The 24,259-nt window shown below is 44.2% G+C and overlaps 4 protein-coding genes and 1 pseudogene across 4 annotated transcripts; all 5 read right to left on the reverse strand.

Annotated features, from left to right (window-relative positions):
• Window positions 1-2,219: 2,219 nt before the first annotated feature.
• LOC127755499 (uncharacterized) lies at window positions 2,220-3,892 on the reverse strand. The gene is made up of 5 exons (XM_052281205.1): window positions 3,600-3,892; window positions 3,216-3,261; window positions 3,027-3,105; window positions 2,683-2,897; window positions 2,220-2,273 (listed from the first exon to the last, which is right to left on the reverse strand). The coding sequence occupies exons 1-5, from the start codon at window positions 3,890-3,892 to the stop codon at window positions 2,220-2,222; spliced, it is 687 nt and encodes a 228-aa protein (XP_052137165.1).
• Window positions 3,893-5,065: 1,173 nt separating this feature from the next.
• Window positions 5,066-7,332, reverse strand: LOC127755382 (60S ribosomal protein L30-like). Its single transcript, XM_052281053.1, has 5 exons — window positions 7,276-7,332; window positions 7,064-7,169; window positions 5,755-5,856; window positions 5,530-5,598; window positions 5,066-5,416 (listed from the first exon to the last, which is right to left on the reverse strand). Exons 1-5 carry the CDS (start codon window positions 7,294-7,296, stop codon window positions 5,376-5,378), a joined length of 339 nt encoding a protein of 112 aa, XP_052137013.1. The 5' UTR covers window positions 7,297-7,332; the 3' UTR covers window positions 5,066-5,375.
• A 5,933-nt stretch (window positions 7,333-13,265) lies between these two features.
• Window positions 13,266-14,671, reverse strand: LOC127760843 (protein RETICULATA-RELATED 3, chloroplastic-like). Its single transcript, XM_052285163.1, has one exon. It carries the CDS (start codon window positions 14,522-14,524, stop codon window positions 13,481-13,483), a length of 1,044 nt encoding a protein of 347 aa, XP_052141123.1. The 5' UTR covers window positions 14,525-14,671; the 3' UTR covers window positions 13,266-13,480.
• Window positions 14,672-15,449: 778 nt separating this feature from the next.
• Window positions 15,450-19,121, reverse strand: LOC127760638 (14 kDa zinc-binding protein-like; annotated as a pseudogene).
• A 988-nt stretch (window positions 19,122-20,109) lies between these two features.
• On the reverse strand, window positions 20,110-23,471 carry LOC127760596 (ABSCISIC ACID-INSENSITIVE 5-like protein 2). Its single transcript, XM_052284879.1, has 3 exons — window positions 22,223-23,471; window positions 21,979-22,050; window positions 20,110-20,593 (listed from the first exon to the last, which is right to left on the reverse strand). The coding sequence occupies exons 1-3, from the start codon at window positions 23,102-23,104 to the stop codon at window positions 20,513-20,515; spliced, it is 1,035 nt and encodes a 344-aa protein (XP_052140839.1). The 5' UTR covers window positions 23,105-23,471; the 3' UTR covers window positions 20,110-20,512.
• Window positions 23,472-24,259: the final 788 nt, after the last annotated feature.

Raw genomic sequence — 24,259 nt, forward strand, 5'->3', positions numbered from 1 at the left:
GAGAGGTTCTCATCCTCTTATCCCAACCGGAGTCGGTCCTCCCGCTCTGGTCAAAGCAAGGCTCCCGTTTCCCGGTGTAATAGGAGCCCAGAAGTCTTCACCCATTAAATGGTGACTAACAGGGGCACCCCCGTGTCAGGCGGCAAGATTTGACAGACCCCATCATTCAAACGACGTGTGCTTGGCTTCCCAAGTCAAGAGACAAGACATGCATTTAATGCAAAGATTATAATACTTCTCCACCGGAGTTAGGTTAGGTTGTTGGGCCAATGTGGCAACCCCATGAGGTATAAAAGGAGGTCCAGGCCTAGTGGTGGCGGGGGGGACTTCCGAGCGAACTGGCGCTTGGGTCTCGCAACCCCAAGCACTTGCGTTCTACATTCAATCAATCATGCACAGGAGTAGGGTATTACGCTTCTCAGCGGCCCGAACCTGTATAAACCTCTTTTGTTTCATCGTCTTGGAGGGGCCTAACCCCTCGAGATCACACAGCTCCACTCACCAAGCCCTCGAATCTCACCCGCTGCCCCCGGCCGAACTCACAAAGGGGAGCCTTACGGTTCCCTGGTGGAGGAGTTCATTCTTCAACATCTCTGGATCTAAATACCACCTAAAGTTCATATACTATGGGACCGAAGTTTATATACAATAGACCACAGATGTTTTGTTTGCGAGTACGCGCGGCGATGGCAAACCCCCGATTTTATTTATGCACTCCGATTCCGAAGCAGATTGTCGTTTGGTCGTTTATGAACCGCCTTTATACAAGTACGCGACCATCATCGATCGAACGTTAGCACACGAGTCCGGGTGCAACTGATTAGCGGGCCGTCGAACCCCTCGCCTCCGACGTACGTACGCCGTGGTCGCCGTCGACGTTGCCGGAATGAACATGGCGTCCCTGCTGCAGTTCCGCATTCGCCGCCGCGGCTACGAACCGATCACGCGGCGCGGCGGCGAGGAGGAGGAGGAGGCGGCGCCGGCGTACGAGCCGGCGATGTTCGAGGAGGAGGGGCTAGAGCCGGACGAGCTCGAGGCGCGCGGCGACCGCCTCATGGCGAGGGGCCACCGGCGAGCCTCAAGCTGGTGGTTCACTTCGTTCAAGCACGACACGGCCTTCGCCATCGCCGAGGACTTCAGGATGGCCAGTCTCTCCTACGTCCTCGCCAAGAACTGTATGTTACTGCTTCAACGTCGATCGATTGGATCGAACATTAATTGATTTGTAACATCATCGATGATTACTTGCCGATCTTCCGTTGATCTGATTTGATTTATATATGCAGGGAGAAAAGCAGCGGCAGCATTCGGCAACGAAGCCATCCAGAGGCTCAAGAGAAGATCGCCACCTGCAGAATTGGTCGCAGCTGTAGCGCTCCTCGCTTCAGCGAGATGCTACAGGAAGATCCAGGACAATGCAGGTCAGTGAATCGTGTCGTGAATTAGTCTCCACTTAGAATTAGCAATGTTAATTATCTGATTAGTTTCCTTCTTAGAACAAGTTTAATAGTGGATATATGCATGTTGATCAGTCGCTAGGCTCCGCTCAGTTTTTTTAAACCAATATTTATAATATAAAAACTACCACCTATAATATATATATATATATATATATATATATATATATATATATATATATATCTGTGTGTGTGTATGTATGTATGTATGTATGTATTTATAGTATAGGTATTGGTTTTTATTTAGAACCGACATCTATAGTTTTTGAAAGGTTTTGGTGCTGTATTTTCGTATCCACAGAAATAGGAAAAACACTATATGTATCAGTTTTAACTGTTCCGGTATCTATAGCGTCAACTTCGATGTATTTTTTTTAGTAGTGATATTATATAGGTTAACTTTAATATGTGTTAATAGTCAATAGTTAGCTAATCTACTATTTACTCATCTGGTGATTAATTAATGCAGACGAGGGGGAGGTGGCGGCCATCAAGCTTGCTCTGCAGAAGGCGGTCTCGTTGTTCGCCAAGAACAATGATATGCAATCGGCTGCCACATGTTGCAAGGAGCTAGCTGAGTTCCACGAGGAACAGAGAGAGTTGCACGCAGCAGTGCATTGCTTCTTACAAGCCAAGGATTATTATGGGAGTGGCCCCAACCCCAACGAGCAAGGTGTTCGCTACTGCCGTGCCATAGGAAGCCTTGTCAGCTGCCGCATCCGTCTTCTTGAGGGCGCAGCAGCTCGAGCAAACCCCGTGTGATTACGATGTATGGGATATATGATCGAACAACGCCATCTCTGGAACAGTGCAACTCTGGAATCCGATGTATGGGATATATGTGACATCTGTACAGTGTTTTCCTTCTGAATATAAAACCAGCTCGGCTGGCTTAGATTTCAAAAATATATATATATTGATCCTCTTGGCATCTCACAATTTGACAGTCGACATCCTACATATACAGATATACTCTCTCCGTATTTTAATGTATGACGTCGTTGACTTTTCGACCAACGTTTGACCATTCGTTTTATTTAAAAAATTTTGTGCAAATATAAAAATATTTATATCGTGCTTAAAGAATATTTGATGACGAATCAAGTCATAATAAAATAAATGATAATTGCATGAATTTTTTGAATAAGACGAATGGTCAAACATTAAATAAAAAGTCAACAGTGTCATACATTAAAATAAAATAAATATGGAGGTAGTAATAAACAGTGGAAGTGTCGAACAACGCATCACTCGTCTTTGCGTGGAATTCTGCCGCTTTTTCTCTGTACTCCCTAGCCTTTTCCCACTGTTTCAGCATGGCATACGAGTTGGCTAGCTCCACGCAGACTTCTGCGGCCATTACCAATTCGTTCTCCAAGACAAACATGCGAAGGGATTTTTCCAGGTCGCTCACCGTTCTGCTCGTCATCTCCTCATCATCTATAGAAAGTCAAGAGATTTTTCATATGACGATGGTTAGCGAATATATACTTACTACGTGGTGAAAGTTAGTACAGTAGATGTTAAGAAGTAGAGAGCGTGCGTGAGGGTTTCACGTGTCGTGTTTACCAGGTTCAAGAACTTTCATGTAGCATTTTCCAGCCTCGAAGAGCGCAAATGCCGCTCTGAGCCTACCTGATCGCCCAATCTGAAATATTGGAAGAACATAAATTAAGAATGTATCATCAAAAGATGTGTCTAGAGCGGTTTTAGCAATGAAAGAAATTAAAAGTCGCGTAAGCCATATTACACACTGACCTTCATGCAACAAACGGCATGTTCATGGTGTGCAGCCGCCGGTTTCCTCCCTGAAAAAGAGTCACACAATGTTTAGCAACCTACTATGGAAAAGTAATTTGATTCGCATCGTTGAAGCGCATTCACAGTGCAGTAATTCTACAACCATCTTATAGAGAACCGAAAAAAAAAACGTCCTCCAAATGAGGCAATGCGTTCAATTTGAGCAAATAAACTTGAGGTATACATTACCAATTTAATTCTTTTGGAACGAAATCTTACTAAAACACTGCTGAAATAAGTAAAACAACCTGATCTAAATGTGCAAAACACGGAGGACGCGATTGGTTGGCGTACGTAGAGAGGAGTACGGAGAGAGAGAGAGAGAGAGAGAGAGAGAGAGACTCAAAGCTGTTGGCGAGCACGAAGGTTTCGGCGGCCTTGTGGAAGTAGAAGCGCGCTCTGGCAGCGACAATGAAGGGCCGCGAGACGTAAGACCAGACGCCGTGCAGCTCCCGCCTCGCCTGCGACATCAGCTTGTCGCCCTTCGCCTCGAGCGCGTGCGCGTCCGCGTCCGCGTCCGCGCGTGCCGCCGCCTCCTCATCGTCGTTCTCCACGTCGAGCGCCTTCACCCAGCTGCTGCTGCTTGGTTGGCTCCCGGCCGCACGGCGGCGGCTGCTGGATGACACGGTCCCCATGCAGGCTGCCCCCGCGACCGTGCGTACGCGCGACTTGGTGATTGGCGTAAGTCGACCGGAAAATATAACACCCGGGCGTCCGTGTTGCGCGCGCGGCTGGATCCGACTAGGATTCGAGAGTCCGAATCTACTTGGGCAAATCAGCGGCAGCGACCCGATCGAGAGAGTGCGTGGAAGCTGAGGAAACGGCTTAGCCGCGACCGCGACCCAACGACGATGCGCGCGCTGCTTCCGGTTCGGCGACACCCGCGAGCGCGTGGGTTTTGCGATTATTTACGCCGTACCAGTGGCGTAGGGTACGTACTCCGAGTCTCCGAGACGGTGGTCACATACACGCAAGGCACACCGCACGCGAAGTTGGATTTGCAGGCGCGCAACTACGGGCGTTTTCGATCGCGGGCGGGACAAGTTCATTTCTTCATGGCTTTGATCATCTGCTGCAGCTATAGATGGCCAAAAGGCCCGCCCGGCACGGCCCGGCCTAGGCACGGCCCGAAGGCGCGGGTGGCCCATCGTGCCTTTTTTTTAAATAAGTCTATTTCTGTCCCTCCTCTTTGGGCTGTGACATAATCTAGCGAAAATAAGTCTATTTTCCGTCCTCCACTTTTGGCTGTGACATATATGTAGTGAAAATAAGTCTATTTTTTGTCCCTCCTCTTTAGGCTGATATATATATATGTAAATAAGTCTATTTTACGTCCCTCCTCTTTGGGCCTTTTTTTTAAATAAGTCTATTTCTGTCCCTCCTCTTTGGGCTGTGACATAATCTAGCGAAAATAAGTCTATTTTCCGTCCTCCACTTTTGGCTGTGACATATATGTAGTGAAAATAAGTCTATTTTTTGTCCCTCCTCTTTGGGCTGATATATATATATGTAAATAAGTCTATTTTACGTCCCTATTCTTTCGACCGTGGCATATAATGTCTATTTTTACTCCCTATTGTTTATGTGTCGGGCCTAGCATGCGACCCATCGTGCCGTGCCGTGCCGGCCCAACGTGCCGGCGGAGAGGCCCAGGCACGGCCCGGTGGTCGGGCCGGGCCGGCACAGGCCCAACCCTTGACGGGCCGTGCCGTGCTTGGGCCGAGCCTAAACGCCGTGCCATGGGCCGGGCCGTCGGGCCTCGGGCCTTTTGGCCATCTATAGCTGCAGCCAACACCGCGCATCAAGACAATGTTGGATTTTGAAACTGCTTGTCATCTAATTAAATTTACTTCATGCATGACAGCCTGAGAATACTCGGAAAGTAAAACAGATTGCACCATTTTTTTCCCATTACCTCCAAATCCTACATACATTTCACTCCTACCTTTACCGTTGACAGATGCTTAGCAGAGCAAAACTAGGCGATGCTATTGAAGTGTGCCAGGTTTGGTTCATCAATGTATCGCAACTTCACAAGAACACCGTATGAAGATATATATCTTTTTCATGTGAGCAAAAAGTGAAGATAAGATCGGTCACAAGGCCAATGCATGCACATCAATGACTCTCAGGTAATTGCTTGGTAATATCCGAGTCACCTGGATTACAAGAGAAGCATTATTGGTGTTTTCAAATGAAAAAAAGAACGGAAATGGAGAGTTCATATGGATGCGGAAGGAAAGGTTCAAAGATTGAAGTCACTGAAACTAACCAGGATCGACGACACTGAGACAGCACACTCGGTAGTACTTGCCGCAGGCAGTGCCAAGATCAACATTGTCTGAATTAACCAACACATAACGGTTAGCCTATTTGAGAGGTTGAAATTGACGAATCAAATTATAAACAGGCTAATGCATGCACAGGCATAAATTAATGCAAAAAAGAAAGCCATGCAGCTATCATGTGTGGTTCAGTGAATGAAGAGTAATCTTACTTCCATTGAAGTGATACACACTAACTTTTCCCAGCATAGCATAGTACTCAATTTCAGACTTCCTAAGTGGAGGGCAGTTGTTTGCAACGATAACTAGCTTCCCTGAAGATTCAAAACAGATTGTGAAAGTATCAGGACCCAATGGATAAACAGGGTATCAAGAAGGTAGCACATTGATGAATAAGCTGATATAGAAATTTCTACTAAGCATTGGAAGAGAAATTCCATGGTGAAAAAGGTAGATTCGTATAGCACCATAATGATGAACACTTTAATGATTAATTCCTTGCAACACAATCATGGTGACCAGAAGCAAGACTGTATATCATTCACAGAAGGAACAGTCTTTCAAGATGCATGAATTCCCCAGATAAAGATATGGTTGTGAAAATTAAACACCTACTGCCCACTACAAAAAAAACAGCAAGGTAATCATAAACTGGAAATAGGACGATTTTAACTCATAGAAATAACATAAGAAAACGCATGAACTGACCACATCAAATATCTATGTAAAAAGGTAAGACAAAATGTTTCAGCTCCTTACTTTCCCAGATAACAAGGGAGTGTCTGGAAATTTATGTAAGGAAAAGAAACTATATTGCTGTTGGGTACTGCATTCATCCCTAAGGCCGAGAAAGGAAAGCCAAAGGGCCAAACTTCAGTCCCTTGTGCCAACTAGCAACTTCACCGTGGACAATCATACAAACATGGCAATAGCATCCTAATCACCTGAACATGTCTGATTGGATAAACTTGTTATAAAATGAAAAAGCCTGCAGTTTTATTTCATGAATTACCATGCTAAAAATTACTATACGGCTGACAAAAGTTCTCTCAACTGAGGACATTTACATTATTGTAAGTTATAGTAGAAACAACTAGTGATGCGCATACAAGCAACGGTGAGTCAGTGACGCAGTAAATGTTTCAATCTCACTTAGTCCCCTAGACTTGATCAAGGAGAACACCAGCAAGGAAAGATGAATTGTTGTTGGGCGCTGCATTCATCTCTAAGACACAAAAAGGGCAAGCCGAAGAGCCAAACTCCAGTCCCATTCTGACATCCACATGAGTAAAAATGACAACATCCAAACGACAGAGGGCAACTTTCTGTCATGGCAAAACTGCCCAAGATCCATGCTATACTCTGGAATATAACATAATAAGATGTGTTCCCCGAAAATTTACAGCCCCCCACCCCACCCCCAATTCCAAATGATTTAGATTTATCACACTATATGTACCAGGCTTGACTGATGAACGAATGAAGCTAGAGCGGTGACTAGGAAACGAATCAAAGAGCTACCTTTGGAGTTGCGGAGGGTCTTGAGGACGGTCTTGTAGCCGAGGGTGTACTTGCCGCTCTTCATCACCAACTGCAGCTTGTTGTTGATCCCCTCCGCGTTCTTCTTCTGCAAAACACCGCGAACACCCCACCCATCGATCAAACGCCCACACCAAGAGACAATGCCACACAGCAAGAACTTTCAAAACCAAATAAAAGCTTAGGTTTTCCACCGTCTTCTTAACGGGAGCCATGGGATCGTCGGCGGCGGCGTCGGTGGCGGCGGCGGCGGGAATGGGAAACCTACAGCGTCAACAAGGGTTCGAACAGAGGGGGGAGTATATAACGTGAGAGATGGGCCTTGCGTTATTGGGCTACATTATTGAGAATCGACGGCCTCAAGCCCAGATTCTTACTGGGCCAACTTTGCGTATCAAGCCAGCCCAGTTGGTAATTTCTTCTGCAAATCGCGCAGTCCAAACTTCCCGTATTTTTGGACTGTTTAAAAATCACTGAACAGTGAACGCAAGGAGTGCTTCTTTTTTGTTGAGGAGAAATTTTGGAATACACGTGGAATTCATATGCCCCAAATTCATTAACAAATAGGAGTAGATCGTGACGGTAGAGAACTAGTACTACAGACTATGCTTTAGGTTGGAGAGGACCGGATACGGACAAATGTATATTCGGTCAGTGCAATAGTTCTCAAAAAAAAGTTCAGTGCAATGATTCATTGATTCCTAACGCCTTAACATATGTGCCTTATCATACAAGTGCCTGCCTTTTTACAAAAGCTACGATAATTGGCAAGTGGGCTCATCAAATAGGTCATTTTTATCTTTTTATGGTTGTGTGGGAATAAAGATCACTGTAGCATAATGGAACAGGATATTTGCAGCCAAGTTTGCAGGCATAAGGATGGCACATCTTCTCCCGTAGGATTCATGGTCCATGTTCACTTTGTTTGCATATCTGTATCGGAACAAAAGAAACAGTACAGGGCTCAATATGCATTTCCAAACCAACCTCTTTCAATGGACCTGACGGGCTGATAAAGTTGAGTGTGACTGAAAAAGATGCAAACAAATGGAAATAGGGAAACAAAATCTCTTTTTCTGTCTAGCTTTATATACTAGTATCAAACAATGATGAATCGAATGGTTTCAGTTAGAAGAACGGCATACAAAAATCCCTCTATACAGCCTTCAGTCTACAAAGACTTCACATCAGTCTCCAACCGGAGTCATAATCTGCACTTGCTAATTGACTAATTCTGAATCGGGTTGGCCTTGCTTGGCGTCTCCTTCTTCAGGCTCTCGGTCGCCTCGACGTCAGGCTGCTTCTTGCTCTTGTTATCCACTAGTAATGCTGCTTCAAGGAACAGCTGTGGATTCTCTGAACTTGTGATCAGCACATTCTGCAGGAGCTTCCTTGACTGAAACCTCTCTTCCGATGCCCAATCATCACGAGGCAATCTTGCTGTCTGCAGGCTTAGGAAGCAATGCAGAAGTAGCAAGGCAGAGATGATCAGGAAGTAGACAGAAATGCTGACAGATCTCATTGCTGTGTGTTTAGCTGAGGAGAGAAGCTACTGAACTGTCTGAACAATGATGAGAACTGAGAAGTGATTAGTGAGGATGTTATTCGATCAAGTCCATTGTTATATATATACACAGCGTCCATGTGAGACAATCAGGCAAATAGGCAATCGATACAAAGAGATCTGTACTCCAGAGTTGAAGACAGTAGTGTATGAAAGCATGTGAGTTGCGAGATATGTTAGTCTATGAGGCACCAAATTGGATCTGTCGTTGCGACCATGCCGATGTATTTGTGGGCAGCACATGTAGCCAAAGATCGCACCGGCCGGCCTGCTTCCATTTCATCGATTCCTTCTTGGTGGAGAATATGTATTTTAGTCATAGTTTAGTGGAAGATTTCCATTGTTATGATCGCTAGCCAGCCTCACGCTCTCCTCACCTAGCCACGTATCCGGCGCTGTGGCTGTCACCTGTCAGCCTCCTGCTGCTGCTGCTCGCACCGTTTCGGCCTTCAGATTAGGCCAAGTTTAGTTCCAATTTTTTTCTTTAAACTTTCAACTTTTCTATCACATCAAAAACTTTTCTACACACACAAACTTTCAACTTTTCCGTCACATCGTTTCAATTTCAACCAAACTTTCAATTTTAACATGAACTAAACACATCCTAAACTCCTTTTTTAACGATCAGCACCTGACAGCATTCAATTCATTGAATAAAGTAAGAAAAAATTACATTAGGTAACTCGAGCAAACTGAAAATTGTTGGTTCAGTTAAACAACGTGGTCCTGCCCTTTGTTTCGTGCCAATTGGCAGGGTATGTTACATCAGCACTGATGTATGATTGAGGCAAGTTGCAGAAGCTTGGACAGTCGAGCTCTATTTTGATCAGAAATCTCTCCCTTTTGGTTTTGTATGTATTTTGATCCTTCCTGCTTTTTTTTCTAGGTACACAAGCAATGATCTAGCCACTTGTGTTACACCTTTTTCTTTTCTTATTTAGAGTTGGAACTTGTGCAGATTATCAAGGCGATCCAGGGGGGCAGCCGGTGCATGTGCCAATACGAAACATGTGTGGTGAAACTGCACATGACCATGGTCCTCGTAGAAGAAAGGAACTGGCATAAAATCTGGTGAAACGACAGGGCCGCAGGATAGGGATGCGGATCCTCTGACTTTACATGGTAAAGTCACGGTGTGACTTTCAGACCATCTCCACCGGTCAACTCATCCAACGGAGGACGTCCTTGCGGATGCTGCTTCCTGGCCATTAATGCTAGTATTTGTTTGCTGATTCTACTCAACGATTAATGAATCTAAACAATACTCCAATACTAGTACATGAGATTAGTCTGGTACTGAAAAAAAAATAATTACTTGTCACTTTATGTGCTAATTAAGTTGCCGATTCCATGTGAAGACTAACTACTGTAATTAGCATTATCAAAAAACAATTGTACAATCAGTGCATGTGATTAGTTTGTTTTAACACCAAATTTTGATATGATTTTTTAGTTGACTCAGTTAATGAAAGAAGCTGATTGGTACACAATTATTAAATTTCTGTTGTTTCACACAATTATTTGCTTAAATTTCAGTTGTTCCATAGTAATTTCAATGTCCTATTTCTTTGTGTGAATACCAACTTAGTATTTCATATAATAACAAATTACAACCTTTATAAATTTTAATCACCAAAATACAAAATAACTTAGCACACAAAGTGGCAGGTAATTTTTAGTTACTGAACTAATCTCATGTAGTATTATTTAGATTAATCTTTAGGTAGAATCAGGCCATCAGGAATCAAATGGCATTAATGGCCAGGAAGCAGCATCCGCAGGGACGTCCTCCGTCGGATGAGTTGGATGGTGGAGATGGTCTGAAAGTCACACCGTGACTTTACCATGTAAAGTTAGAGGATCCGTGTCCGCAAGATAGACACCCACATGGCAAAAGTGTCATTGCAAGATCTGAAAATCCAGAGCCTTTTTGGTCTCTCCCCTTCACCGGTTGGTTTGACTAAACCACGCCGCCGGCCAACGACACCACCGTCACACCGGCGCGCGCATCTGGCACGGCTGGTAGCTCGACGTAATAGCAGTTACAATAGTAAATTATTAGCCAGCTATAAACATATTTTAATAAAATAAAAGATATGAGAGAAGAGCAGCGAGTTACAGATTTATAACCAGCTACAGCACGGACTCTAAAACACAGTGTGTGTATGACAGATGAGACCTAGTATTATATGAATTGGCTATTAAATTAGCTATAAATAAATTAAAGCTAATAGTAGGCTATACTATTAAACTTGCTCTAACGTGGACTGCGTTCAGCTGGGAGCACAGAAAATTCAGATGCTGCCATCGCGCTACGGTCAATTTTGGGCGTGACCGTGACACGGACACAGTGGGCATGTACATGCTCGATCGATCAAGGTGGCAGGCAAGGGCAGCCGCTTCAATCGCCGTGCGGATCGATCACGGGCTGCTGGGCTGAGCTCCACCTGGAAACGAGCCGCAGCCGGAGGGGTCTCCGGTCTTGCCACGGCGCCGCGACCCAAACCGGCGTCAGGGACCGGACATCGCGCGGTCGCCCTCGCAGTGTCGCACCTGCGGATTTGGCGAGCCGTGCGGTTTTCTGACTGACTCTCTCTCTCCATTAGTTGCTTACGCACGGAACCTGCTCGCCGTAGCAAACCGGGAAACTGTCACTGTGTAACACACTCCGTTCGTCTAAGGCGCAGTTTAGTTCCCACGTAAAAATTTTACACCTTATCGTATCGAACGTATGAATATTTATATAAAATATTAAATATATGCTAAAAATAACTAATTATACATATTGCAACTAATTTGCGAGACGAATTGTTAGACAATGTGGTGCTACGATAAACATTTGCTAATGACAGATTAATTATGCTTAATAAATTCATCTCGATGTTTACTGAAGTATTCTGTAATTAGTTTTTTAATTAGTGCCCGAACACCCTATATACTACCCGATATGTCACGCCAAAATTTTACACCCCTAGATCTAAATATCCCCTAACAAAAATTCAACGAATATGTGATTTCTCCTAGTAGGCTAGTACAACAAATCTAGATAAAGAGTTGTTCATATTCGTTATACTAATAGCTCACATCCGCCTTTCCAGGTTAAGTTTTTTTTAAAAAAATAGAGGGAGTACATTGCTTTTTCAACCTGCCAGATGAACGGTCTTATCGTTTGACTTATTCGTGGAATAAGCTAAACGGTATATTTGCAAACGAAAAGTAATTTGTGAATAAGACTTTTATATATGTGTTCTTAGCGATATAAAAGTAAATGCTAAAAATAAACTTCAATAAAAAAACTCTAAAATAAACTTTAAAATCAAGATTGAAAAATTAAATTTTCAATAATAAACATAAGCATAGGCAAAACGATAGGCTGGAAGAGTAGAAGACAGACAGTGGTAAAACTCGAAGGGGACGAAGGCGATTGTTTGGTTGGTGACAAGTGACGAGTTTACTACTACATGCCTCGTGCGATGTACGCACGTCCTGGTTTAGGTAGTACGTTGATGCACGGTACGTGCAGGATGGTCGACGCCGGAGTCCACCTGGCAACTCATCGCGTGTTAAAATTGGGCTTCATATTTGTACTTTTCAGGCTTGTGTTAGGAGGATTACAGAGCAAACAAAAATGGCAAATGCTACCAGTCGCGATTACAAGTATTTGCGCTTGCTGTTTCGGGAGGACACTGAGGAATCGTCTTTTCCTTCACCAAACAAGGGGAAAGGTGGAACGCATTTGGAACCTCTCACCAAACTTTGATAATATCAACTTGAACGGCTCGATATGGAATTGCAAACAATTCAATCAGAAAAGCACATCAATATACTATTCATCTATCGATGCCCTCCGTATTCAGAAGACAGGAGCCAAACACTGATAGACAGTAGATGATGATCATCACTGAGTTATTGTGCAAGCAATAGGTACCATAATCAGTTAAGATCTGGAACAATTTTCCTTCGTAACTTATCTATGCTAGGACCAAGAACTATGTTAGTATTCGATTCATATCGCGTGCATTACAATATTTGATACGATTCGTGCACTTGTTTAATTTCAAAGTTGTGATTCTATCCATTTAACAAATATTAATGTGGAGTACCACTATTCACGTTGACAGCCAAAGGCTAGCTTAGGCGCAATTGTGCAAATAAGAGGGATACTGGCAATCTTTATGCCTCAAATTTGCACAGCTTATTACGTTGAAGAATATCGATATAACCAAAGCATTTCGGCACAAGCTACCTTGTATTGCCACAGCATAGCCATTCCCAAAACAGGATACACAGTCAAACAGCCAATTTCAGATATGGTTTATGAAGGAAAAGGTAAAACTCGAATTGCCACAGTGGAAGACCTGAGGTAAGTCTGGTTCTGGCTGTGCAGACATAATTATCTGCACTTAAACACACAAACAGCAATTCACTTATGCAAACACTAGAGAATTTTATCTGAGTTGTACATCACTAACCCCCCAACGCTTAGATTTTCATTTGTTCAGTCCTTACATCTACAATGTTGGTCTGATCGGATCACAGAATTGCATGCAAACAAAGCAATTTAAGTTACCGCGCGCAAAGTAATCCCCCCGGTTAGGCCAGTGACCAAAACGAGCAACAGAAAAAAGGTAAAGCTTTATTCTAAGATCAACTAAGCATGTCGACAGATTAAACCAAGAACACCAAAGATGGACTGAACAAATTGTTTCAAGCCTCACTCCTTATTGCCAAGCCAACCGGCTTATCATCTACAGAGCTTTCTTGGCCCATGTCCAAGAAGCAGCAAACGAAGCTTGAGCGATGCAAGCAAGCAAGCATATGCATTATGCATCCACTCACTTACCCTCTCCATCCCTTCCCGCGCCGACGGCGTCTGCGGCAATGTCATTGCCCACGGCTATCAACCTCTCCTTCTCCTCCGCAGTCGCCGAGGCGGCCGGCGCATCGGACTTCTGCGACCCGGTTAACCTCGCGAGCAGCACGAAGGACATGCCACCCAGCACGTTGTTTATGCACCGGAGAGCAACGACGGACACCTTGAACACCGACGGCGGCGCGGCGTTGGCGAGCAGGTACTCGACGCCGTTCAGCGTCTGGTACCGCAGGTTGCTGCTGACCCCCATGTGGATCGCCCAGGTAGCGGCGTTGAGCAGCGTGGGCGGCGCCTTGTTCGGGGTCTCGAACGCCGGGTCCATGCGTTTCCGCAGCGAGATGAGGCCGTTGGAGATCGCGGTGCCGGCGAGCCCCGCGGCGAACCCCACGGCGGCGAACGTGGCGCCCTTGGACAGCAGCGTCGCGACGCGGGAGCCCAAGGAGTAGGCGCCGGCCTCGAACATGTGGCTGGGGAGCCCCGACGCGGCGGCGGACGCGGCGGCCGAGGCGCCGGCGGTGGGCGCGAGGAGGTACATGAGGACGAAGTTGAGGATGGATCCGACGACGAGGGTGGAGAAGACGAAGTCGAGCTCGTTGAGCCCGAAGTTCGGGCGGGACGCCATGTCGCCGAGCACGCAGGCGCTGACGCCGACGAGCTCCTCCATGAGCACCTTGAACGGGAACTGCGGATCCGCGGCGACGCGTGCCGCCCACCCGGCGAGGAAGATGCCGAGGATGCCGCCGCTGCTGCCCCCGGAATCCGCGGCGTCGCCAGATCCGCCGCCGCCGCCGTAGGAGCGCGGCGGCGGGGGCAGCCTGCCACCTGGCCCAGACGGACCAGACGGGGACGGGGATCGGAGGCGGAGGAGGAGGGCGGACGACGACGAGGAGAGCGGGGAGAAGGAGAGGCTACCGGCGCGGGGCGGGGAGAGGCGCGGGGAGGAGTCGAGGTGCGTGGGCGCCGTGGCGGGGAGGAACTTGGCGGCGGTGAACGCCATGGAGGCCATGGCGATCGGGAGGGGAGGGCGCCGCGCAGGCTTGGCGGCGGCGGCGGGGAGGAGAGTGAGATGGGCTTTCGATGGGGGAAGAAGGGTTTTGGTGGTTGGTTGGTGTAGTGCAGGCTGTGCTGTGCAGGAGTGGTAGCGAAAGGTGTTTGGTGGGGGTGGGTGGCCATTTTGTACTGTACAACATGCGATGCGCTTGCAACAGAACGACGGCTGCACCTGGACGCGACGCGAGAGCGACGAGACCTACTCCTTCTGATTGGAAAAAATCGACGCATATGATTCTCGAACTGCTTGAATGCAAAATTGGAATTTTGCCGTTTCAAAATTGAAGTACGGTGATTTCTTCTGAGATTGTCTCTGATTCCAACTATGGCTCAAAGCCAGATTGCTAGTTATGGCTGTGTTTCGGAGGTATGGGTCGGGAAAACGACGTAATTCCTCCGTTGCATCAATATAAATATAGGAAATGCTAGAATGATTTGCATTGTGAAACGGAGTAAATAACAGTTTAGCACATAATTAATTATGTATTATCTAAAAAAAGAAAAATGGATTAGTATGATTTTCTTAAAGCAAAATTCATATAGAAAATTTCTAAAAAAGACACTCTGTTTAGCAATTTGGGAACCGTGCGTGCGAAAAGAAGTTGAGAACTTGCAAAAAGGAACACAGCATAATTAGAATGTTTCACAGTTTCACTGTTTCAGGCTGTCGCGTTTTTTTTTGTCAAGTTTAGGTAGAGTTGTCAAGCACTCTGGCATAACATGCGAAAGTCAGTTATCTAGCAGGAATTGTCAGAACACACGCGAAAACATTTCTGCATTCTTTCAGGGATAACATTCATTCAGGGAGAAGAAGGATGCTCTTGCGGCTGTCAATAGAAATTAGCCACTGCTTCAGAGATCAATCTGTTGACATGGCTATGTTGTCGCAAACAGGAAACGGAAAACCTTAAGACCAGTATATAGCAGTTACAGAGCACATACCATAAAGGAAACTGCTCATCACATCAAATGGAGATAAAGAGAATGTTACCGGTTACATTTTCATAACAGAGCACCTCTTTAAACTGCTCATCACATCAAATGGAGATAAAGAGAATGTTACCGGTTACATTTTCATAACAGAGCACCTCTTTGGGAATATACAACTTATCCAGGAGGCCAGTTCATCTGACGTCCCCCTAGAAGATGAATATGGAGGTGATATACAGACTGACCTACATAACACAGAAAAAGTCAGTCCAACTATCTTAATAAGAAAGGTCTCACCGTCTCAATGGGATCAAGCTTATGCTCACATCCGTTAGGCCCATCATTGATGACAATCCTGAATCCATCATCAAGGTTCTCCTGCTTTGCAATGGTCTTAGCAGCGTAAAGAAGATGGCCCATAACCTCAACGTGTCTTTCTTCTGCCTATGACAATTGAAATAGGTGCCAGTTGTAGTATCATTCAGCAAAATAATGTGGCTACTCAAGGATCATGATTTGTTGAAATGTGATATCATGATTCTTATAAATTATTTTACCACAATCAACGTGTACACGGCAAGTCGGCAAGATATATTAACATGGTAGATGAGCGGATGACCTGCGTGGCAGTGCCCGGCCTCTTAGCGAGTTGGTAGAGTTTTATAGTTACTAATCCGTAGTATGTTACGGACATGAGGATGAAAAAAAAGTAAAATGTTGTGTTAGATCCAAGAAGCCTAAGGTATAATATTGAACTTAAGGTACAAAGCTAAAAAGAGAGAGAGAGAGAGAGAGAGAGAGAGAGATTATTATCCATTAGTAAAAAGAGGCAATAGTCTACTATTTTCAAGCATCTACCACTCTGCCATAACACTCATTCTAGTGAACTGGGTACATAGCTCACTGTGAACTTCACATATGAAGAATTCAAGATGGAATCAGCTAAATAGAACCCATTACGATGTTTAAAAGATAAGATGAAACTAAGTACCTTTGAGAGCCTAGACAATCCATCTTTAACCTTGGGAATTATTATAATATGTACTGGAGCTTGGGGTGATATGTCTCTGAATGCAAGGGTCTGCACTGATAAGATTCAAAACGTGACCTATTAGCAGCTCATTTTCATTCACAATCATGTTCAAGCAAACAACAAACGAATTAGTTAGTACATAGCAGTGATTACTAATTAATGCAGATACCAAAGTTAGTTATCACGGGGACCGAGCCAGAAAACTAGAACAGTTCTTTTCATGAACACTGAATGGAGAGAGGATAATTAACCTTCCATATCAATATTAGCTGTGAATGTGAACAAAGAATTCGACCACGGCACAAAATTCTTTCAGGTGACTAGTGAGATAAATATAAATGAAATAACATGTACATCTCGAACCTTTCTTTGGAACCTTCATTTCATCTAATGTGATGACACACAAATCTGTTGTGTTCCCAGAAGATGAGTAATGCTTTCTCCCGCATTAAAAAAAAATCATAAAACCGATTAAAAAGTATACTTTTTTTTTATTTAACTTCACGAAAGCACAACTTTGCAAGAATAAATATTGAAAAACTAAAACTAAATCATATGACATTGGTCCCACTAGTACGACAAACAATCAAACTTCCATTAGCACATGCTAAGTTGCTAACTCTGGAACGGCTCTCTGTGATAATGCCTTTGTTGAGCAGCACCACCTTGATGATTCTCACCTGCTCCACCTTTGAGCCCTCTATTTTGAAATGCGAACTGAAGGGAAAAGAACATGTATCGCTATGGTTGATAAGTACATCCAGATGTAGCGGGGATAGGGGGATGAGTTGGCATGGCCGTTCATTGTGTGCAGCTTGCCCAGTTATTGTGTACTAAGTAGGAGGTGGGGTGTGGCTAACAGGATGACTCCAGATGTCCGATAACAGGATGAGTGACAGTGTTGTAGATTTTCAATAGTTACTGTTCCAAAGTTGTAGTTTTGTGAAGTTGGAACAGAAGGTTGTGGTTTTCTTATGACAATTTTGACCCCAAAAAAAAAAGTCGTTGCTTTGTGAAATTTACTCTTTCCCGTTTTGGAAAAGAGAACTATGGTGTAGGGCTGACAAAAACAAACCTGCAAATAGCTCGTTAACTTTTAAGACTGAAGAAAGGGTGTTTTTCATAGACATTGTATATAAGAAAATTATCCCTATAGCACAGAAGAGACTTCACCTTTTCATCCTCATAAACCACCTGAGATGGGATCTCTTTCCGCAAAATTTTGTCAAAACTGCAAGGAAGAGAAATAGGTGTCTGAATGAAAGGTCAAAGGTCATCCATGGAAATCCACATTTCATGAAGGGGATAAAATAGTAAACACAACCAGAACAACTGTGGTAAAGCCTTCTCAAAGAAAATAGATGAAAATTAATATTCAGCAAACGCTGACTAGTAGGCAGATTTTAGAAATGTAAGAAGCTTGACTTGCTATGTTATATAGTAGTAGTTATCGCAGAACAATTCTCTACAATTAGATATCACGCAAGAATAAAAAATGCATGTTCATATAAATATCACTTGATGTGCAGGAACTCAACTTCTAGTCTACATGGGTTGCTGTATTAATATTTTGTACTTTTGCTACCAGATGCTGATGCAATCAAGCATTGCTCAATTGTTATGTGGCTCTGTTCTAATAAATGAGCTTCTGTTGAAGAATTACTCTCTCCGTATATAATTGGTGGCCACAGCTGCACTGCAGCATGAGGGACCATTTGAATAAGCCCAGTACAGCATTCTACATTTCTCAGATATCTCAAGATCTCGATTCATTCTAGAACCAGGTGAAGTTAGTTACTATTAGCTATCCAACATAATTCAAATCTAACCAGCAACCCAGACATCCAAGGAAAATGCAGGCCCCTAACTCTGAGCAAGAATATTTTGTGCTGATCTAGCCCTGATCTTCAGATGTTTCTTCCCAGGATGTTTATAGCTATGCAAACGCACCAAAATCCATTATTATTACTGCACTTAACCCCCACAAGCAGTGCTTAACCTCCCCCATTATGAAGAGGATCGGTTTCTGCAGTGTCCGCCCATAAACATGGATGCTTACAACCGAAAAAAAAAAACTAAGCACCGGTTTGATAGTTTGATCTCCTTAGCGAATCAACACCTCCCACATAATCAATCTAAAGGGTTATTCAAATTATATAACGATCAGAACTGCATTAACCTAATAACTCATGCTCGAGCTACATTTTTGTACAAATTTTACAGCCCCCGGTACCGAAACTGCACAATAGAATCTGTTCATCCAACATCCAATATCTTCCGTGCGCTTACTAGAACAAATTTCTCGCAGAACTGGTCAAGTGAACAAGACATCATGATGCGCATAGATGAGAGAGAGAGATACAGAGAGACTGACATGGTTGGTCCGTCGGAGGGGCCGGCGGCGAGTGCGGCCTCCTTTTCGCCGGCCGTCCGAGAAGATTGGGACAAGTGAGACGCGAGAACTGCGAGGCGGCCGCCGCTTCCGCTCGCCGGCGGCGGCGGCGGCGGCGGCGGCGGTCGACTGGCACTGGCCCGGCTCATCCCCTTCCCCGACTTCCTCGCCCAATCGCTGACTTACTGCTGCCTCCATCACCGTCACGCTCGCACCTCAGCTTTTCAACATCTTTCCCGCTTACTAAAGGTCAAAACGTATTTTCCAGCTTTACGCTATGTTGCCAGTGTAAACGTACACGTGAAAGACGCCTGCACAGACTGCTCTGTACCGCATTACAACCGCTCTCTTAAAACGATGCTCCCAACATACTCCCTCCATCTCAAAATGTTTGACGCCGTTAACTTTTTTAAAAAATTTTGATCATTCGTCTTATTTAAAAAATTTAAGTAATTATTAATTCTTTTTCTATCATTTGATTTATTTTTAAATATATTTTTATGTATACGTATAGTTTTACACATTTCACAAAAGTTTTTGAATAAAACGAACGGTCAAACATGTTTAAAAAAGTCAACTGTGTCAAGGAAGGAGGGAGTATTTTACTAGTGCTCTTTACTAGTTCACTTATTTCGGAACGGAGGAAATATACAATAAGCATTTAATTACTACTAGCTTATTTCAGATCGAAGAAGTATATATAACAAGCATTTGATTGCTGGTGTTAATCCGAACTCTTATGATTCTCAAGCCCACAACATATGAGAAGACCCGAGCTGCCAAGGGAGCAAGTCCTATCAAAGCATCAATCTATCATCATCTGGATAATGTGAGAATGACATATACGGATGTTTTTTTTTTTGTTTTCTTCTATAGATTCTGATTTGAATGGGATGAGATTCGTGCTGTGAAAATTACAAAAAGAGAGAAACAAATCGCATCCTAGATTCCAAGAGTAAAAGATGTTTCACCAACAGATGCTGCTGCGGGAACTGTTGCTCGAAATGGCATCTGACGAACACGGGGTTCAGGATGTGATGCAGTGAGTACAGCAGGGGCATTCAGGATAAGTATGTTTCAGCAACTGATAGCAGATGATGTTGGAGACAGACAGCGACATATGAAGTTAACCACCATTTTTCGCACTAACATAAATTAGCCAAAATAATTATTTCTGACAAGGATAGATATCTCAACAATCAGATCATAGTCCAGCTAGTTCTATCCAGAAATTGAATTTTACAGTAATGTTACAACCCTTCATCTTAGTGAAGTATTTGGGCTTAAAGATTGCATCCTCCTTGCAGTTCTATGGAAGAGCAGCCGATGTCACCACCAAGTATAAGAAAGCTCTGAGAACCTAGATGTGTCCAGCAAATTTACATACTCCTAGCTAGGAAAGTAGCAAGGCCTCAGAAAGATAGCAGTGCTACCAGAACACATACTAGGCTCCTGCTAATCTACACAATACAAATCACTAAGCTAGACATAAGCCAAGAAGAAGCTAGGAAATGATTCTAAACCCCAGGAGGCAAAACTTACAAGCAAGAGCACTTCAAAAACTATAAAATAAAATACTGCGGGCATGATCAGAAATCTGCGGAGCTTGTTCTCCTGAGTTGATACTTGGGTTCTGGTACAGGCACAGCGCAAATTAATTCATCCAACTCCTGAAGATAGCATGAGAGGGGAAAACAAGTCAATGCTGTGTATGGATAAGTAACCCAATATGGCATCATCAGAATACAAAAATATATGGTGTAAAATATATGGAACAGGACAGTGTTTGGCTGATAGTAGGATTAAGCACAAAATTAGCATAATATATAGTACTAGCTAAATTGATATCCAGTGGCAAGTGCTAAAACTTTGAATTATCATTAAAGGAGTACTACTGCCAATTTTCTTGCCACATCAGATGCACTGAAACAATGTGGTACCAGAAAAATATGAAATATAAATAGACATGAGATTAATACTTCTAGCTTTCCAGGGACATGATTCAGTCCGTTGGATCCTTGCTAATCTTCCTATAGTACGAAGGATGTTTAAAAGACGCATGGCCATCCAGGGTTAATGGGATCAAAATAACTTAGAAAATATCTTTTATTGCTAACACTGCTTTGTTTGAGGAGCTAACCAATTAGTCAGAGGGATGCAATATGTTAGAACCAGAGATGCAATATGTTAGAACCAGAGTCCACAACAGTATTCTGCAAGCAGAATTCTTCAAATGCCATAGGTAAGAAGTTACTTTATTGGACAGTCATCCAAAAGTTGACATGCAGAAGACAATTCCTACACACAAACAATGACCATGACGAAGACCTCTTGATTGTAACTTGATACACTACCTATGAAGTAGTACAGCTCATCATACCAGATGATAATATTGCTGTTGATTAGACTGCGATGTATTTCTATGTTTTCCATCACAAGATTACTCCTAGTATAATGCTGCCCCATTTTATTATCGACTTAGAGTGAATAATAGTATAAGGTAGTCTTTTCGAAGATATTTAAGGAAAGATACAAGATACCCCCAATATCCACCAGAAAATTAGTTTCCTCCCTTCAGGCACAAATAAGATACTGGCTCAAATAAATGCTTGACGGGACATGCCTAATAATTAGATCAACTAATAGAATGAACAGTATATGGCTCACTCCTACAGTCCTACCCAAAAACAGTCACCTCAAGTGGTGGAAGCAAATACTTAAGATTATATTATTATTATAGAGCTGTGAAAACATTGAAAAGTCATAAGGTGTAGTAAGGCCATAAAAGGGTCTTAGTGATGTATGACAAGTACATATCAACAAGGTAGCTTGACAATATGAAATAGTAAAAACTAGACATAAGAGACAGTACAAGTGATAGTATTTATTTCCTGTCACTTACCAAATAGTCTGACTCCTATTCAGAGGCAGAAAGTGAAGACAAATTAGGGAAGAATTAATTGGTTAATTTATAGGACAAGCATGCACCGGGGAAAAATACTTGATAGGGGAAATTTGCAACATTCTGATATAATTGCAGTGGAAAAGACAGTACCTTTTGCCTCTTTAGCCTCACATTCTCCTCTTCTAAACGAGAAACCTTGTTTTCAAGTTCATTAGTGTAGGCCTGTCACAAATGAAATGTAATTATGCAATCATGTGGGTAATACACAAACTCACAGGTCACATGAAGAAACTAAATTTAAAGTAACAGTGGCCTTCTTAATCATCATATGCAGCAAGAACAATGCTAATTAAAAATTTGCCACAAATAGAAAGGTGTAAAACACATATTGCACCTGCTTCCTGGCTCTTGAACGGGCAGCTGACTCCCTGTTCTTGATCATCCTCTTCTGCCTTCTCTCCATCAACTTATCTGCCACATCCCCTGACATGCCTCGCTTCCTTCCAGGCGTCTGCGAATCGGACATTCCGCCGATCATTCCTGAAGAAGTCTGGCCATCAGAGTAGGATGGCTCCAGAATAGCACCGGGGCCAACATTAAGTGGCTGAGGGACCAATCGATTCGGAAAATAAGCACCCTGCACACCTTGCTGCCCATGGTGATGAGCATCAGTAGATGCAATCTGCTGCTTATACTGCTCTATCCAGTGTGATCCAGGTGCCAGATCCACAGTCCCGGTTGCTGTAACACCTCTTCCAACCGGATCCACATTGCCTACATCACTAAGCTCCTTGAGAGATCCTTGGGTGACAACCCCAGCTTTGACCAGGAAATCCTCGAGCGTCACCTCCCCAAGCGTCGGCTGCCTCTCTCGCCGCCGTCGACCTCCGCCGCCGCCGCCGCCCGTTTCGGCATTCCTCTTCGGAGCAGCCTGGATCCCCTTCCACACCTCGTCCACCGTCTTCTTGCTGAGCTCAGGCGGCATCGTGATGCTCCCCTGCCGCAGGAGGCCCGAGCCCGGCTGATGCTGCTGGCTACTGGTGGTGGCACCGGCACCGGCACCGGCACCGTCGGCGATGGCCAGGCCGTCAGGGAACACGCTCCGGAGCAGCTCGTCGAGGTTCATGCTGTGCAGCGGCTCGCCCAGCTGGCTCTGCACCTCGTCGAGGGTGAGGCTGTACATGGATCCCTGCCTCCCCAGGCTCCGCATCCGCCCTCCTCCGCGCCGCGCGACGCCCCCGCCTCCGGCCTTCGACGCCATTGTCTGGCTCCCCATGATCGAGACGAGATTTCTGCTGCTACGAGGTAAAGAATGGATACCTTCACAATTGAATTCGATCCAGCCGCGTTCAGCCCCGGCAGGCAGACCGACCTGCTTGTCCCCGGTCGCCGCGGTGCAGGCGAGGAGGTCGGTCAGGCCAGGCCGCGCGCACAAGGGAGGAGCGCGGCGTCGGTAAGGGAGAGGAGGCCGTGCACACCGTGCGTCCGTTGGCCGCGGGCTGCGGCCCTTCTCGCCGGCGGCCGGCGCGGGGCGAGGAGCCGAGGAGACGATGTGCCTGCGGCTCGCGCTGCCGTTTCTGTGTGTGTGTGTCTCTCAGTCGCTCTTGCAGATTGGAAGTTGGGACCAGGGAGGAGTGTAGTAGTAGGTGCGGGAAGAGAGAAATAGATATGGAGATGGAAGCGGGGGATGCGAAGTGGGGGCACGTTGGCTATTCATCATTTTCTCGTGTCCTTTACTGAAAATAAAATTTGGTTCAAACCTTTTTCTTTTTTTATTTGCCTTTTTCTATCTAGGAAGACTGATATTAGAAAACTAAAAAGAGCCACTAGAACTATCATTCGAATAATATCCTTGTAAAATTAAGAAAACACGGTGTTAAATGCTTGTCTATAAACTTCTGATTACTTAATATACTGCAGTGGGAGGCTCCTGCTGTTTTCCATAAAAAAAAAATCCAAAATGCCCTTTTTTATGGTTATATTAATTAATGTGAAAATTCTATAAATTTCACTTTTCTAAAATAGGCATATTTTTATGATTATTCAATGTAATTATTATAAAGTTGAAAATGGATTTAAAACAATATCCAAAAAATCATGATACTAAACTGAATTGGTCGACCTAACGTAAAAGAAATGTGTATATTTTCTTTCTTTTCCTCTAAATTACCACAGTATCATCATGTCTGGTGCACATGATTTTTCTAAAGAAAATAGTCCAGGGATTAACTTGGCTTCAACGAAATTGGAGCTAGTGCTCATCTAGTGGTAAGTAAATAAATGTAGCCATAACATGCGAACTCCTAGATGAGTTCTGGAACCTCTCTTTCGAGGGATTTTCTAAGATTTTCCTATGAGTAGAAGTGTTTCTATAGCTTGGTTCTTGACATCTATCCCGAGAGGCTTGCCCACTATCAGGATTCCTTAAACC

This window comes from Oryza glaberrima, chromosome 1, assembly GCF_000147395.1.
Source record: "Oryza glaberrima chromosome 1, OglaRS2, whole genome shotgun sequence".
Classification (NCBI taxonomy): Eukaryota; Viridiplantae; Streptophyta; class Magnoliopsida; order Poales; family Poaceae; genus Oryza; species Oryza glaberrima.

Bases quoted from the DNA above. Each gene is read 5' to 3' on its own strand.
- LOC127755499 (XM_052281205.1), bottom strand. From the start codon at position 3,892: ATGGGGACCGTGTCATCCAGCAGCCGCCGCCGTGCGGCCGGGAGCCAA. The intron at 3,262-3,599 runs GTCTCTCTCTCT...TTTTTCAGGGAG, and splicing joins GTGCTCGCCAACAGCTTTGA to GAAACCGGCGGCTGCACACC. The intron at 2,274-2,682 runs GTTTATTACTAC...ATCGGATTCCAG, and splicing joins CGTTGTTCGACACTTCCACT to AGTTGCACTGTTCCAGAGAT.
- LOC127755382 (XM_052281053.1), bottom strand. From the start codon at position 7,296: ATGGCTCCCGTTAAGAAGACG. The intron at 5,857-7,063 runs GTAGCTCTTTGA...TTGAATCTTCAG, and splicing joins GACCCTCCGCAACTCCAAAG to GGAAGCTAGTTATCGTTGCA. The intron at 5,599-5,754 runs GTAAGATTACTC...TGGTTAATTCAG, and splicing joins TGTGTATCACTTCAATGGAA to ACAATGTTGATCTTGGCACT.
- LOC127760843 (XM_052285163.1), bottom strand. From the start codon at position 14,524: ATGGCCTCCATGGCGTTCACCGCCGCCAAGTTCCTCCCCGCCACGGCG.
- LOC127760596 (XM_052284879.1), bottom strand. From the start codon at position 23,104: ATGGGGAGCCAGACAATGGCGTCGAAGGCCGGAGGCGGGGGCGTCGCG. The intron at 22,051-22,222 runs GTGCAATATGTG...CATTTGTGACAG, and splicing joins GTTCAAGAGCCAGGAAGCAG to GCCTACACTAATGAACTTGA. The intron at 20,594-21,978 runs GTACTGTCTTTT...TGCTATCTTCAG, and splicing joins TGAGGCTAAAGAGGCAAAAG to GAGTTGGATGAATTAATTTG.